Source organism: Idiotropiscis lumnitzeri, chromosome 18, assembly GCF_059441095.1.
Source record: "Idiotropiscis lumnitzeri isolate Australia: NSW breed Sydney's pygmy pipehorse chromosome 18, RoL_Ilum_1.0, whole genome shotgun sequence".
Classification (NCBI taxonomy): Eukaryota; Metazoa; Chordata; class Actinopteri; order Syngnathiformes; family Syngnathidae; genus Idiotropiscis; species Idiotropiscis lumnitzeri.
Window position 1 is genome coordinate 2,669,601 of NC_142408.1, and position 13,946 is coordinate 2,683,546.

The 13,946-nt window shown below is 41.4% G+C and overlaps 2 protein-coding genes across 5 annotated transcripts in view; both read left to right on the forward strand.

Moving 5' to 3' along the window:
- txnl1 (thioredoxin-like 1) overlaps positions 1-13,946 on the forward strand; it is a 139,526-nt gene that overhangs the window by 5,395 nt on the left and 120,185 nt on the right. The gene's annotated exons all lie outside the window — the stretch shown is intronic.
- The window catches only part of wdr7 (WD repeat domain 7), a 37,327-nt gene that overhangs the window by 1,515 nt on the left and 21,866 nt on the right, over positions 1-13,946 (forward strand). For 2 of the 4 annotated variants that reach the window (XM_088281413.1, XM_088281414.1), the window contains exons 3-20: positions 8-114; positions 212-290; positions 426-600; positions 837-913; positions 1,008-1,127; positions 1,215-1,360; positions 1,439-1,538; positions 2,224-2,371; positions 2,499-2,614; positions 2,728-2,860; positions 3,434-3,654; positions 3,896-4,091; positions 5,274-5,488; positions 6,750-6,983; positions 7,331-7,624; positions 8,636-8,832; positions 9,640-9,737; positions 11,981-12,127. In XM_088281413.1, coding sequence (XP_088137539.1) covers positions 8-114; positions 212-290; positions 426-600; positions 837-913; positions 1,008-1,127; positions 1,215-1,360; positions 1,439-1,538; positions 2,224-2,371; positions 2,499-2,614; positions 2,728-2,860; positions 3,434-3,654; positions 3,896-4,091; positions 5,274-5,488; positions 6,750-6,983; positions 7,331-7,624; positions 8,636-8,832; positions 9,640-9,737; positions 11,981-12,127 — 2,803 coding nt within the window. The remainder of the gene's footprint in view (positions 1-7; positions 115-211; positions 291-425; positions 601-836; positions 914-1,007; positions 1,128-1,214; positions 1,361-1,438; positions 1,539-2,223; positions 2,372-2,498; positions 2,615-2,727; positions 2,861-3,433; positions 3,655-3,895; positions 4,092-5,273; positions 5,489-6,749; positions 6,984-7,330; positions 7,625-8,635; positions 8,833-9,639; positions 9,738-11,980; positions 12,128-13,946) is intronic. The other 2 variants (XM_088281415.1, XM_088281416.1) reach the window with 2 other exon arrangements.

The window sequence follows — 13,946 nt, forward strand, 5'->3', positions numbered from 1 at the left end:
CTCACAGATTTGTCCCAGGGCCATGTTGTTTGGTCATACAGCCTCCATCACCTGTCTGTCTAAAGCCAGCGCCTGCGCTGATAAACAGTATATTGTCAGTGCATCAGAGAGCGGGTGAGCATACAATACCGCGCTATATCGTCAATATTTTTTTTTTTACCAAACTCTTTTTTAAAATTTCATTTTACAATAATTTTTGTGGTGTCCCCAGGGAGATGTGTTTATGGGATGTTAATGATGGTCGCTGTATTGAATTTACAAAACTGGCTTGTGCTCACACTGGCATCCAGGTAATCTTTTTTTTTTTTTATGAAATGTATTAACTAACAATCACTCATTTCATTTCATGGCTTCCATTGCCATCTTTTCTCATCTGTTGTTCTGATTTCTCCCTGTTACTTTTCCTCTGCGATACCTCCCTCTAGTTCTATCAGTTCACTGTCAGCACTCAACGAGAAGGTCGTCTGCTTTGTAATGGCCACTACCCAGAGATTCTCCTGGTGGATGCCACCAGTCTGGAGGTGCTTTACTCGCTGGTGTCCAAAATCTCTCCCGACTGGATCAGCTCCATGAGTATTATCCGATCACACCGTACGCAAGGTTTAAAGATGCTATTTTGTCCCTTTTAGAATGTTTTGCGCAAACTTTCAAGATTTGTAGAAATAAACCGGTATGGAGTCTATGTATAAATGTTTACTTGTATAGACTGAAATCAGGACTGACGATGATGAACGCACGTTTAATTTGTGCAAAACTCAAATGACCGTTTAAAATTACAATTCACAAATTGCTGGATCCACGGTTACATTCTGATTTATTGACTCTCTTTTCTGTAGAGGACACAGTCGTGGCGGTGTCAGTGACGGGAATTTTAAAAGTCTGGATCATCACAGCAGAGGTCAACAGGATGCAGGTAGCAGTCATTCCGAAACAGGAAATCCCTTAATTTTTTTCCAGACAAAAACATGAACATAAATATATTAATGGCAAAACAAACATCCCCTCAGGACCTGGACCCGGTGTTTGAAGAAGAGTCCAAACCCATCTACTGTCAGGGCTGTCGGAGTATTTCCTTCTGTACGTTCACTCAGAGCAGCTTGCTGGTGGTCTGCTCCAAATTCTGGAGGGTAAGAGATGGTGGCACTCACAAATTAACGGAGCAGAGCGTCCCTTTGCCTTATATTCAATCCCAAATCTGTTTTTGTGTTTGTCAGGTTTTTGATGCAGGTGACTATTCGCTACTCTGCTCCGTACCCAGTGACAATGACTCGGCCTGGGCTGGAGGCGAGTTCATTGCAGCAGACAAAGTCATCATCTGGACCGAAGATGGCTGCAGTTACATTTATAACCTGCCAGCCAGGTATATTTGCAAATCACCCAACTTCAGCATCATCATTTAGATTAGACCAAAAAGCTTCAATTCTATTTTTTTTCCCAGCTGTCTACCTGCTAGTGTCCATTTCCGAAGTGATGTGGGCAAAAAAGAAGGCTCAATCCCGCCATTGGTCTACAGCATGGAGAATCGAACAGACAAACAGGTCAGTACGCTGGAGTTGTCATTACCACTCCGAATCAAACTTACAATGTGAAGTGGGTTAACAAATGCAGAAGATGTGGATGGCTCTCTGAATGTTTTGTGGATTGCCACAATATCCGAACGAGGACGTTCAGAAAGTCAGCGTTGGAGTGATTTTGTTTTGCCATAAAAATTCCAACGGGCATCAAAATGTCTTTTTGCTTTGCAATACACCAGGCGCAAGTCAAACATAAATACTCCCCCTTCTCTCCATCACACACACACACACACATGCACTCCACAACACAAACATCCACACTCCTGGTTGATGAATAATTCAGTCGGATGTCTGTATTAAAGATGTGGGCACTCAGCGTGACAGATGGCGGCTATATATTGAAAGAGGTTTAAAACTATTCTGATCGCACACTCCAAAATTTCCTACAATCCACACAGAATATTTTTTTTGGGGGGGGGGGGCATCATAATCATGCGCTTGCCCTGGGCAGCCACTGTGCTTTGAGAAGCAAAATTCCTAAAGTGCTCTCGGACTTGTGTCTCAGCAGATCAAAATGTTGTTCAAATAACAGGACCTGAGGTTATCGTTTGAGTTCAAATTCCTTAACTTTTGCATGCGAAAATAACGTGATTTGAAGTTCAAGGTTGCTCTTAAGCCTGAGGTTGGTCGTACATCTCATACTTTCTAGCTCCTGATATGTCCTCCTGTGACTTGCTTCTTCTTTGGCCGACGAGAGCCCTTCCACAAGCTACTGATCCAGGGAGACTCTGCAGGCAAACTGTCTTTGTGGAGCATCCCTGACTCTTCGCCTCCACGGCCACAGTCCACTCCGGCGGGTGAGGACAAATGAGTGTCCCAAACTCCACCTGAATGACTCCAATTTGAGAATCACTGCTCTACACAACTGTTGTAGCAAACTCAGGTGATCTAATCTCACGGGTCTGTGTATCCGCTTTTCTCTAGAGCTGCAGGTGTCATCCACCATCAGTCTCCAAAAGGCTTTTGATAAATTGATACCTGTGTCTTCTGGTATCATTGACCAGCTCAGCATCCTGTCTAGCAAAGAGGAACCTATTAAGGTTGGGGACCCAGCGCAAGAATACGTTTCTCATACAGGAGTTTGAAATTTAAATATCTGATGGAGTGTTATTTTGTTATCTTCCATTGAAATGCATATTATTTCCTTCTTCAGGTGACAGCGAGTGTCTACATCCCCTCCCAGGGTCGACTAGTGTGTGGGAGAGAAGATGGCAGCATTATTTTGGTTCCTGCGACTCAGACTGCCATCGTTCAGTTGCTGCAGGGAGAACACATGCTTAGAAGAGGTGAAGAAAGGAGAGTTTTTTTTTTTTTAAGACTATCTAATTGCAAACCTCTGTCAAGGACTCTCAATACTAATTGATTTTGTCATCAACATTCATGCGTTGTCCAATTGACCAAAAAGGATGAAGTTATTTTTTTTAAAACAATTAATATATAATTAAATACAATTAATAAATATAAATAAATAAACACACTTCACCACAACAGTGAACTGTTGATATTCATATAGTATATGTAATTAGCAATAATTTAAGGTTGTCGTACGTATACTATTAGAATGACAGTAATAATACAGTAATATGTATGTAATGCGACAGCTAACCCCAAACCCTGAGCTTAACCCAGCTCCCTCTATTTTCTCTCCCTCTCAAATATTTTTTTTTATATTTATTTGAACTCATTGATGATTGGACATGATTGAAGTAGGGTGGACATTAGTGAAGTTCCCAGTTGAGTCTGTTCCGTAGTTGTTCTTGAGTATTTAGTTTTTAAATGTAACTTTTTTTTTGTTATGATAACATCCCTTTGCTTTCAAGTATTACCTTGGTCGTAAATTATTTGCTTGTTCTCTGCAGGATGGCCACCCCATCGTACACTACGAGGTCACAGGAATAAGGTGACATGTGTCCTGTATCCATACCAGATATCACCCCGCTACGACCAGCGCTCCCTGGTGTCGGGAGGGGTGGACTTCTCTGTCATAGTGTGGGACATTTTCACTGGAGAGATGAAGCACATTTTCTGTGTGCATGGAGGAGAGATCACCCAGCTCATTGTTCCTCCAGAGAACTGTAGCGTGAGTCCTCCTTCAATAGACTTTGTCACATTGTCGACAAGCCCTTGCGTTAATTTTTTTTGCCTTTAAAATGAATGTATGATACGGTGTGGGTCATTGTTAGTGTAGTTTTTCAAGTGGGCGACTTTCATGCAGCATAAAAGTAATCAGCACGTAACCCAACGCTACCAGTGCAGTATCGAACAGGAGAGTGTTATTGAAAAAATGATTTGAAACTATCCTGCCCTTGTTTTCTCCGCAGACTCGGGTGCAACACTGTGTCTGCTCCGTGGCCAGCGACCACTCGGTTGGCCTGCTCAGTCTTAGGGAAAGGAAGTGCATCATGCTTGCATCGCGGCACCTCTTCCCAATCCAAGTCATCAAGTGGCGCCCTGCTGACGACTACCTTGTTGTTGGATGCTCTGATGGCTCTGTTTATGTCTGGCAGATGGATACAGGTGAGAGTTGTCATACAATGAACCCCCTCTTAGTGCAGGGGCTCAATTCCGGACTCGACTGCAATGTTTGAAAATCATCAATATGCAGAGTCTAAAACGTAAAAAAAAAAAGCAAACTTATGAACATACTTTGAAAGTAAACAGGCAGTTTTTAATAACTTTGGTTATTTTGATATTTTTATATAATACATTGCACCTGTCCTGCGATTGGCTGGCAACTAGTTTAGGGTGTACCCCGCTTTTACTGCCCAATGACAGCTGGGATCGGTGACCCTCCTGAGGATCATCGGCTTATGTAACGGATGGACCTGTAAAATGTGAATGTTTTAGAATTATTCTTAAAAGCTCATTTTGCTGCTTCAAGAAACAATTTCAGTTCAGCGTCCCACCTCAACGTCAGCACAAATGGACATATGCATATCAGCCGAAACATTGGTTGGAATACACCTCTACTATGATATCACTGGGAATGCGTGCGTGCGTGCGTGTGTGCGTGTTCGGGGGCTGAATGAGCTGTCGTGCCGAGAGATTGCAGGGTAACTGAGTGTGAAATTAAAGCGTGTATGAGACATTGAGTGAGAAAAAGCGTGCTTGCCTCTGTGGATGTGTGTGAGAGAGAGAGCAGTCAGAAAGCGAGAGAGAGAATGTGTCTGTGAGCCATGGCACCATTACATGTCTGATGCCTGAGTCCACACACACGTACGCACTCTCTCTAAAACCGACACTAACTCTCTCTTTCTTTGACACACACGCACACAGCATAATGGTGCCACTTCTCTTCTCACTCAATACCTAGAGCCAATCCTGATATCAGGTCTGTCTGCAGCTAATGGGGTCTCCTCTAAACCTCTCTCTTTTTGTAAGTGTAGAGGATTGTTGCAGCCACAGATAACTGTGACCTGAATCACATTCAAGACGATAGATGTTGATAGTGAGCCGTATGAAACCAATGTATGGGGGATGAAGAATATTTGGTGTTGATTTAAAAAAAGAAAAAAAAATGTAGAAGACGTCAGACAAAAAATGTGTGACAGGAAGGAAGGAAAAACAAACAACAAAGTTTGTCCCCCTTCAGTGGTCAAAAGATTAAAATGAGCAAATCGGATACTCCTCTTATTCGTTTTCAATGTTCTGTTCGGCTCTCTCTTAACCTGCTCACTATCCGAAACCTAATATTTGCAGGGGCCTTGGACCGCTGTGTAATGGGTATCACCGCCGTCGAGATACTCAACGCCTGCGATGAGCTGGCTCCGGCCACCGTGGATGCCTTGAGCCACTCGGCAGTGAACCTGAAGCAGGCAATGACTCGCCGGAGCCTGGCGGCACTGAAGAACATGGCTCAGCACAAACTGCAAACACTTGCCACCAATCTGCTGGCAGCAGACAATGCTGATAAGGTACAGTCACATTTCAGTGAGGTACTGCCGGAAGGAAGCATTGTAGGCTGCCAGGATGGCCGAGTGGTCTAAGGCGCCGCGTTCCGGTCCCAGTCTCCCCAAGAGGCCTGGGTTCGAATCTCGAATTGGCTGCCAGGATGGCCGAGTGGTCTAAGGCGCCGCGTTCCGGACCCAGTCTCCCCAGGAGGCCTGGGTTCGAATCTCGAATTAGGCTGCCAGGATGGCCGAGTGGTCTAAGGCGCCGCGTTCGGGACCCAGTCTCCCCAGGAGGCCTGGGTTCGAATCTCGAATTTCCCCATTGTGGGACTAATAAAGGGCAAATTAATATTGGCTGCCACGATGGCCGAGTGGTCTAAGGCGCCGCGTTCCGGAACCAGTCTCCCCAGGAGGCCTGGGTTCGAATCTCGTGGCTGCCAGGATGGCCGAGTGGTCTAAGGCGCCGCGTTCAGGACCCAGTCTCCCCAGGAGGCCTGGGTTTGAATCTCGAATTTCCCCATTGTGGGACTAATAAAGGCATTATTATTATTATTGTATTGAAAACTAATTAGACAGTTATTTAGTGTTGTAACACGTGCGAAAAGCAAATTCCTTCCCTTTTTAATAACACTAAAACTGACTTATAATGCAATTAATAATTAAAAATCCATTAAAGTCGGACAGGCTATTAATGCATTAAAAAGATCTGTAGTTCATCATTTATTATACATTTATGATTGTATGAGATACTTTTTGAAACCTAAAGCACAATACATTTTTTCTGGTTTCTGGTGTCAGTACATATTTTTGGGAGGTTTTTAGTGTTTGTGAAAAAAAGGTCAGTGAGCGTCTTCTTTATTATGTCATTCTGTGTACTTGTGTGCAATGGGGCCCTTGGCCTCTAGGTGGCAATGTTTATCCTCTGGAACCCCCTGGCATTGGCCCAGCGACCAAGACAAGAAGGCTGTTTAAATTGGATTTGTTTATTATATTTTTCCCTTTCCAAAATAATTGCATTTCTAAAATGTATGATTTTTTTTTATCGTATTATGGGTGATTTAACTGATTTGTAGATTTTCACATTCAAGGGAACAAGTCGCCAGTAGTGTGTCATTGTTTCTCACGAAATGTGATGTAACAGGATTCCTCTTTGATTGATTTGTTTTTAGTTTTAAGAAATGTGACTACTGGTTCAATTATAGTCTTCCTCTTAAACTTGTATCACCTTTGCGTAACATATTCGCTGTAATTTTTTTTTTTCTCCATGTTTTTTCCTCCTCATCAGGGAAACCTGCCCAAATATTCTCACAATGCACTGGTGGTCCAGGCAATGAAGACCAACCTCACGGACCCTGACATGCATGTGCTGTTCTTTGACGTGGAAGCAGTGATCATCCAGTTGCTGACAGAAGAAGCTCAGAGGCCAAATCCCATGCTGGTGTCCCCTGAGACGCTGCAGAAAAGCCAGGCGGGGGCTGACAAGGGAGGCTCTTTCCTGGCCAACAAGATCTTCAAGCAGGTCAGGACGAAACACGCAACAATCCAGAATTGATCGGAACAGTAAACTTTTATTGGGACTTGCTTTCGGAAGTGCAAGGTTGATAATATGAATTTATTTCAAATAAGCGCGGCATAATCCTGAAAAGGAGCTGATCATACAGAACAAGGACGGAGAATTATGTAAATGGATTTTTAAAATTAGAATATTGCAAAAATACGTTATGAATAATTAATTTATAATCAAGCCTGGATCTGCACTTAACTTTTGGAATAGGCCTTTGTGTCATACAGCATGACAATTAAAGTACTTTGCCTTATCTAGACTTGGTTTAAAACACCTGTGTGGACTTATTTTTTTACAAATAGGTAAAGGAAACAATGAAAGAGACCATCAAGGAGCACCTGTTGGACGAAGATGAAGAGGAAGAGGAGGAGATGAGAAGGCGCGAGGAGAAGTCCAAATCCTTGAGTCTTCTGGAGTACAACCTTACGATGGACACAGCCAAACTTTTTATGTCCTGCTTGCATGCTTGGGGTCTCAACGGGCAGCTGGACGGCATCTGTCTGGAGAGACTTGGCATGCTCAGGCCACACTGCCCCATTTCTTTCGGTCTCATCTCCAGAGGAGGTCACATGTCCCTCATGCTGCCCACCTTCAAGGTATGTTCCGCTCCGCACGATCGGTTAGCGATTTCAAAATTTAACATTGACAGTCAAGCAAATTTTTCTTTGAACTAATTTGTTTTTAGGGTTAGCCTATTTTATGTCAGGGATGCTTGAATTTAATTTTATTGATTGGCTGGGAAGAATTGCCATCAGTTTAATCACTTTTGTGTGTGTCATTTTAAAGCAGATATTTGCAACATTCTCTCAGGAACGCAATATTTAAAACACGAATCAAAAAGTGGAAGGATTAATGAACACATTTTTCAGTGCGCTGCTGTTGCATATTATAGTAGTCGTTAGTAGCAGTAGTTGAAATCTAAATTGTGTTTGATTCACAATGCTTAGTGAGCGGTTCAAATGATGTCATTGTGGCGCAGAAGAAGAAAGATACTGAATGTGGACGATTTTATTGCTTTAAAATATTGGATAACTAAGAACAATTATAAATGTAATATGTCATTTACAGTAAAGTCACATTCCACCAGACAGAATCCTTTCAAGAATTGGAGGCTGTTATTATGTTAGCCTTAGCCGAGCGAAACTAAGTTAGCACACCGTCATGCCCCAAACGCGGAAACGGTGCATGCATCGAGTGCACTATGTTATTATGGGGCCGTAAAAGAAGAGTTGTAGGAGGTATAACAGAGAGAACACTTTATTGTACACCTGTAAACTATGAGAGGCTTGGGGGATAAACAAGAAAGTACCATGCGCCTCAAGTCCATCATGCCACACATTGATGTATTTATTTTTTTCATTTTATTTTATTTTGGCCTTATTCCTATGTATAGCTCCTCCCTTTAGTTGGGGGGTTTTATATTTTCTATTTGTAAAATAAAAAAAAAAAATCTATAAATTATGACATTTTTATTTTATTTAGAATTCAATAGTTGAAATAAAAATGTGCACTCTTCAAATGACCAATTGAGATTAAAATGAAACTAACCTCCGATGTGCTCTAACCGTCACCTGTGTTTGTTTCATTTATCATCCGCAATTTGTTAGGAGTCTTTGCTGCGGCAGTTGTCCCTCGCAACAGGTCGGAAGCTGACATTGTCAGACATCGTTGGCAAGGGGACGTACGGTGTGTCGAGGGCGGTCACTACGCAGCACCTCCTGTCCGTCATCTCTCTGGCCAACACGCTGATGGGCATGACCAACGCCACCTTTGTTGGCGAGCACATGAAAAAGGCACCAGTCAGGTCATAAATGCAGACGCAAATGACGCTCTCAAACAACACTAAATCGTATTGTGAAAAGCTATTTGCCTCTTTGCAGTTTTTTTTCCCCCACTTTAATGTTTCATGTCATTGAACAAATGTAAATGAAAATGACCGGAAATGCAGTTTAATGGAGATTTTTTTTTTTTTATTTACTCAGGAAAAAAAACAATTCCAAGCTATGTGACCCTAAAGAGTTGTGGCCCCAATCGTTATTATAATATCATCAATTTTACTGTGGCTAATCAAATTTGTCAGTTCATTTTCACTGACCACACCCAACCTTGATTAACTCCGGACCTCCTCAATCAAGCAATCACATAAATAGAGCCTGTCTGACAAAACAAAGTCATCCCACAGATCTCAAATCGCTGCAAAAAAATGCCATGATCCAAAGAAATTCAAGAACAAGAGAGTAATGAAGTAATTGAAATCTTTCCGTCTGGAATGGTTTACAAGACCATTCCTGAAGACTCTAATGTATCAATGATTATTATAATTATTTTTTTTTCAATCACTTTTAATATATAAATGCATATTCATGAGATCTGTGCAGCTTTTTTTGTCAATTGTATTTCTGGATATTTATGTCTCAAAAAATGAGTTTCCTCTGGCAAGATTGTGCCCTTACTTAAAAATTCAATAGCCTGATCATACAAATGCCCTTTTGTGTGTCTCTGTGTGTGTATGTGTCCGTTTTTTTTTTTTGTTTGTTTTTTTGTGCTCTTCCACCTTTCTCCTGTCCGTTCCTTTAATATTTCATGCCTTGTCTTTGTGATCCTTCTCCAGGCCTCCCAGACCAGGAGGAACCCCGGAGACTCCTCGTAGGACGCCGGCCACACCCCCTCAGCCCTCCAACCCGGCGCTACAAGCCCAGATCAAACAAGGTAACTACAAAAGAGGGGGTGCTTGCTTCACACACCCATGGGGCCCTGCGGGGACATTGAGAGAGAAGCGGGGGCTCAGAATGTAGCCTACTGGCAATAAATCCCACTGAGACTTAAAAAAAAAAAAATATCACAGAAGGAAGCTGCTGCTGTTTTCTTGTTCAGTGGTTCTTTTAAAGGACTCTTTTGTCGTTTTTGATATGGTAGAGGTATAAACAGCTGGAGTTCCTTCTGAAAAAAATAATTATTTTGAAAGTCTTTTTGAGCATTGAATGCTTTTATCTTGTGAAAAAATATTAATTGCATTTAAAGAACAAACGTTCGGAAATGTTTTTAATGCATTTATAGACGGAAATTGGCGTATGTCTTCCACAAACTGTTTTATACAAATCAAAACTATTTTGTCATTTCATGAATATTCATAACTATGAGAAGTCTGCCAGAAACCCCAAAAAAAAAATTCTGTTTTCTAATTGTATAAGGAGATGTTGAAAGACAAAATGACAAAAGTGACTGATATCATTTTAAAACTGAAAGAAGTGTTGAAACTTGTTCAGGTTCCCTGTCGGCGACATTGTAACCATCTGTCACCATCTGGCGAACACACGCGCGCACGTGCACACTTATCAAGCACAATACCTGCACAATTGTTTATACACGCACTTGCTTGCCTTGGATGGCACACTTGTGTTCTTGGTTGGGGGAGGATGGGGATGGGGGGGGGCGCTTTTGTCATGCTTTAATGGGCCTGAAGCGTGACAAGCGTGTGGACTGATTCGCGCCACACTCCTATTCACGTCCATTCAGAGGGACTCCTTGGCCATGACCTCTGCTCAGACGGTCTACTCCAGCCAGGTGTGTGTGTTGTGCGCTAATAGCGGCTTCCAATCTCCCAATGGGGAAAAAATAAAAAAAAACCCTGTATTGTAAGCAATGATTTTTTTTATTCTTTCTTCAAGTCTTGTCATGATTGCAAAATTGTTAAAAGCAAGTCATTGTCAACAATCTGTGGGGTTGGCAGACACAAATACGTCACATTAACTTAAGTTTTTTTTTATGGGTTATATAAACCAGTGCTTCTCAAATAGTGGGGCGGGCCTTGGGGAACATGCTTTTTTATGTTTTCGCCGTACTGCAATAAAGTGTCATTGCACATCCACTCCAGTAGTTGGCAGTGACGCTCTCCTTGCCCATTGTGCGCCGCGAGGATTAAGTCTACAGAGTTGGTTTGTTTTGCAACAAAAATTATATTATTTAGAGTTGTGGCGGAGAGTGGGTGTTGGGGGGGGTGGGGAACGTAACACTGTATTTTTTTTTTTGGTCGATTTCATTGTTTCTTTTATTTATGACCAATGCATTTTCATCTCCTCTGCATGGCTTCAGCCTGTTGCCCGCTCTGAGAGAAAAAAAAAAAGTTTCTTTTTTTTTTATTTACGGCACCTTTATTTCTTATGTTATCCCTCAACTTTCTGGTTAGTCCTTGGTCTTCGTGATGCAGTTATTCTCTTGTGTTCTTAAACAAACCACTGAGGCCTTCACAAAACAGGCCAAATGACATTTTTTATTTCTTTTTAAGGAGTATGAGACATTGGTGCATAAGAATAGAGTGCCCTCTTGTGGCCGTCTATGAAATAGATTTATTATTTTTTTTCACGTATATGTTGCTCCAGAGCAAAAGTCGCAGGAGCAGCCAACCTATGGAAAAAAGTGAGTTTAAGTCCGTAAAATACCGATGTGATCCTTTTTGTTGGTCTATTGTGGATTATCTATTTTCCTCTCTTTTTGTTTTCGATGGCCTTCCATTTTGACTCATGTGAACTTCTCTTGTTACTTCTCTCCCACATAGCAAATTGTACTCTGTAGTTTGAGTGTATTTCACATTGTACACGTCGAAGATGTTTTAATCGCGAGTTCTAACTATTGATCTTAAAACCTCCTGGACTTCTGTATTTTTCTTTGTCCAAATTGAGTAAGAGTTATGTAATTCCATGTTGCTTTTTTTTTTTTTTCCAGACAGGGTCAAGACATTTTCTTTCATTTTTTTTTTTCTATAATTTGCTTGCCTTGATTATTTTCTGTTGCTGTCTGTTTTGTAATGGAGTAAAATATTCTTCCTTTCTCCTTAACTGCTTATCCTCCTCCCCCCCTTCCTCTATGTTCTTTGTTTGTATGTATACCGTTAACAGCTTTCTAACATCTTCCTTCACTCTTTACTATTTTTCTCCTTTTCTTCCTTTCACAAGCTGCGGTAGCCACCACAGCCAGCACCAACGTTGCTGCTACCGCTACGACTGCGGGGCCCTTGGGGGCCCCTGGGGTTCTTCCTCAGAGGGCCCCTGGCTCCCCCAGCCCAGGTCCTCCTTCTCATAGCATCCCCTCAGTCAATGAAGGTACTGACTGAACTGATGGCTACAGCTTCAAGGAAATCTTTCAGCCCTGTTCTTGATTCACCCAATTTATCCTTGGAGAGCCTCCTCTCCCCTTCCTCTCTTCTGTTCCTTTTCTGATGTTCATAATCTCCTATTCTTGTTTTTTTTTTTTTTTAACTATCATGTCATGTTTCTCTCCTCAAGAAGTTACTGACATCATTCCAACTTTACCATCCTCCTCCTGCTTTTTTCTTGTGTCCATGTATGATTTTTTTTCCCCCTCGTCTTCATCACCGTTCGGGTCTATAGCGCTGTCTGTCTACGTGTTCCGTGTTTGTCTGTCGCCGGTGTGTTCAATTCCCTTTCAAAATAAATTCCCAGCTTTGTGGAACTTGCAAACCACCAAAGCTGTCTTGAAATGATTCATTTGAGAGTGCATTGACCGTTGTTGTTTTGTCTCGTTGTTCGTGTGCAGTGTACGACATGTCGTCCAGTGAGATTTCTCTTTCTGTCTTTTGCATGTTTGCTCTTTTCTGCTTCTTTTTGCTTACTTTGCATGCGTGTCATTTTCGCCAGACAATCCCGGCAGAAATAGTTGACTAATTGGAAACTCTCTTGGCGATCTTAAGCCGCTGAATACTGCTTCCTTTAACTTAATCAGTGATTCTTTATCATGGGCAAAATACTTCTCAATCAACCCGATGAGTGTAAATTTTTTAAATCCGTGACGTAATCTGTAGGCAATCCAACCATCCAAAAAAAATCAACGTACACTTTGTTTCTCACAACCAATGATTCCGATCATATGAGAAGCACCACACACTTTGCGAGGTGCAACAGTTGATTTTAGCGACTCCTCCCTGATGGGGTTGTTATGATTTCAGTCTGGCTTGTTTCATTGATAATGACGGCAGATCTGGAAGTAAATATCCTCAAAATGAAGCTGAAATTCTGGAGATGACGGACAGCTTGTTTCATTTCACGTCCGTTGTGACGTTTAGGGATGAAACTCTTTTTGTAGATGGGATCTGATAGTCAAGAGGCGTTTGTCTCTTTGAACAGACTCTGATTGTTGTTCATTAACTTTCGGGTGATCGTTTTCTTTAGTTTAGCATTTGTGTGTGAGTTAACTTTAAAGTGGACCTCCGCTACTCAAAAAGAGAGCGACTGGATACATCGGCAAATAGTTGACACTCTTATAATTCCATTGCGAAGATTTTGTAAAAAAAATTTAACCCAAAAATTCTTTAATAAGCAGTTATATAATGCCGGTAGCGTTTCCATTGAAAAACAAAGGAGGAGACCCTTCCTCTCCAATAAAAAAAGACTTGAAAATGTTAAATATTTAAACAAATTTTGGAAAAAAACAAGCAAAACCCAAGTAGGCAGAGGTCCACTTTATGCATTATTTAAAAAATGTAGACAATTCAGTCTGAAGTGATTTTTCTGGATTAGTTTTGTTTTTTGGCGTGTCTGCAGGTGGGTACACGTATTTTCACATTGAGACATGCCACTCTCGCAACCTTTCTCTAGAAAACTTGAGAAAGAAAAGTGTTGCTGATAGTTTGTTCAAATCCTTCTGAAATATATCATTGTTTTTAATAGAATCAAATTATATTATGTGTGTCTGCAAGGCTGTGGGAGCATCATGGCTGTCATGTAGAAAAAAAAAAAAAAGTTTCTCGCACTTTAAAATAAAACAAAATGTGCCTCTTTCATGTGGGGATGTTGCAAAAAATTAAATTTTCAATCAAAATGTAATTTGGTTGTGATGTGTTTTAAGTTTTCGGTCAATCGAATCTGTCTTGTCCGACACAAGAGCAATGTAAAAAGCTGACAA